Source organism: Apteryx mantelli, chromosome 6, assembly GCF_036417845.1.
Source record: "Apteryx mantelli isolate bAptMan1 chromosome 6, bAptMan1.hap1, whole genome shotgun sequence".
Taxonomy (NCBI): domain Eukaryota; kingdom Metazoa; phylum Chordata; class Aves; order Apterygiformes; family Apterygidae; genus Apteryx; species Apteryx mantelli.
Window position 1 is genome coordinate 32,860,161 of NC_089983.1, and position 2,039 is coordinate 32,862,199.

Below are 2,039 nucleotides of genomic sequence, written 5' to 3' on the forward strand. Positions count from 1 at the left end.
CGGGCCCCTCTCCGGGGAAGGGGGGCAACACCCGGAGGGGGACGGGAAGGGACTGGGCGCCCCCCTCGGCGGCCGCGAACAAAGGGGCGAGGGTGGACCGGGCCGGGCGGCTGCCTCGGTGGGACCCCCGGGGTGAAGGAGCCCCGTTCCCCCGCCGCCGGCGGAGGCAGCGCCTGTGGCACACGGGGCCCGGCGGGGCGCCCCGGCCGCGGCCGCCTTTGTCTGCCGGCGCGGCGGCTCCAGCACCGCGGACAGCTCCGCCGGCCCCGGCGCGGCGCGGGGAGGGGCGGGGAGGGGGCCGCGCCCGCCGCCCGCCCCGGCGGGGGCATGTTCACATGCAGGGGCTGCGCCCCGCCGGGAAGCACCTAGGAACCCCCACCTCATCCTCTCCCCCAGCCCAGCCAGGCCCTCCGCGTGCCCCAAACCCCCAGCTGCAGTTCCCCCCCCCCCCGCCATTTTTCTAGAGAAAACACGTGCAGGAGCCTCCGCTCCCCGCCAGCCTCCCCCCCTCCCCATCGCGCAGACGGAAGGGGACCCCCCACCCCACCCCACTCCGGTCTTCTCCGCCGTCTCGGTGTCCCGGAGCGCAGCCCCCTGCTGGGGTTGGGAGCGGGGCAGCGGCCGGATCCAGAGCAGGGAGGGTCCAGGCAGCGTCTCCGCGGAGCTGGCGGCCGGGGAGGGGGGAGGCACGGAGGCTGGCGGGGGGAAGGATCCGGCAGTCCTCCGCCTCCCCCGCCCCGCGGTGCGCGGCCCTTTCCGCCCCCGGCGCCGGGGGCCCGGTACCTCCTAGCGGTCCAGGCTGATCGTCCAGTGCTTGGCCCCGTCTCCGCCCTCGCCCTCGCTCTTGAGGTCCTGGAAGAGTTGCGTGAAGTAGTGCGGGTCCGCGTTGATTCGCAGCATCTTGGCGCTGAGGCGCTGGATGATGCCCAGGCAGCGCTCCCAGAAGCGCCCCTTGTCGCCCTCCACCAGGAAGGGCTTGAGCGGGTAGGAGATCTCGTTGCCCATGTAGGAGTAGGCGAGATAGAGGCAGGTGAGGAAGGCGGCCTGCAGCTCGGCCTGGCTCCCGATGTCTTCGCCCCGCAGCGCCTCCCGGCACAGCAGGTACACGAACACCAGGTTGGCCGGGGTGATGAAGCCCTGGTCTTGCCAGCCCTGGAGCAACAGCGAGCGGTCCACGCTGCGGAACCAGGAGATGAGCTCGCCGGGGCTCAGCTCCTTCAGCCGGTAGCAGCGGCGGCACACGAAGTCCCCCAAGCAGCGCAGCAGCTCGCCGGTGGACGCCTGCACCACCACGCGGCGCGGCGAGCCCGGGGCGCGGCTGCCGGGCGGCGGTGGCGGCTTGCCCCCGCCAGAGCCCGGGTGCAGCTCCTGCGGCGCCGAGGGCACCGTGGGCACCGGCACGGCCAGCGGGCCCTGCTTGGCGCCGTCGGGCGGCCCCCCCAGCGACTTGCGCAAGTTCTCGCGGTTGCGCTGCACCACCAGCGGGTCGGGCTGGCCCGGGGCCCCCCCCGGGGCCCCGCCGCCGGGCTTCGGCGTCACCTTCTTGGTGCTCTTCTTCTTCTTCGCCGAGGCGGCCACCAGCCGCTTCCAGGTGAGCGCCGAGATGAGCACCCCGGGGCGCTTCAGCCGGCTCTCGCCCTTCCCCGGCACCCTTCCCGGCGCCTTGTCGGCCAGGAGCCCCCCGCCGCCGCCGCCCTTGCCCGAGGAGGCGGCGGGGGACAGGGAGAGCACCGTGCCCATGCTAAGGCCGAGCGGGACGGGCGTGCAGCGCCGCGGGGGCCGGGGCGCCGGCACCGCCCATAGGAGGCCGCGGGACTGCGGGGGAGGCGGCCCGCACCGGGGCCGCGGTGCCCGAGGATGCTCCGCCGCGCCCGCTCTGGGCTCCGCGCCCGCCGCTGCAGCCAGCCGCGGCCCCGCCGCTCCCCGCCCCCTCGCCGCCAGCCAATCGGCGCCCGACGGGCGCCCGGTGCGGCCCGCCCCTCGCCGGTGGGCGGTGGGGGGGGGCCGGCCCGACTCGGCTCCGCCGCCGCCCCGGCGTG

The 2,039-nt window shown here is 76.7% G+C and overlaps 1 protein-coding gene across 1 annotated transcript; it reads right to left on the reverse strand.

The window, feature by feature from the left end:
- Positions 1 to 557: 557 nt before the first annotated feature.
- Positions 558 to 1,831, reverse strand: CDK5R2 (cyclin dependent kinase 5 regulatory subunit 2). The gene has a single exon (XM_067298568.1). The coding sequence runs from the start codon at positions 1,738 to 1,740 to the stop codon at positions 787 to 789; it is 954 nt and encodes a 317-aa protein (XP_067154669.1). The 5' UTR covers positions 1,741 to 1,831; the 3' UTR covers positions 558 to 786.
- Between the last annotated feature and the right edge of the window lie 208 nt (positions 1,832 to 2,039).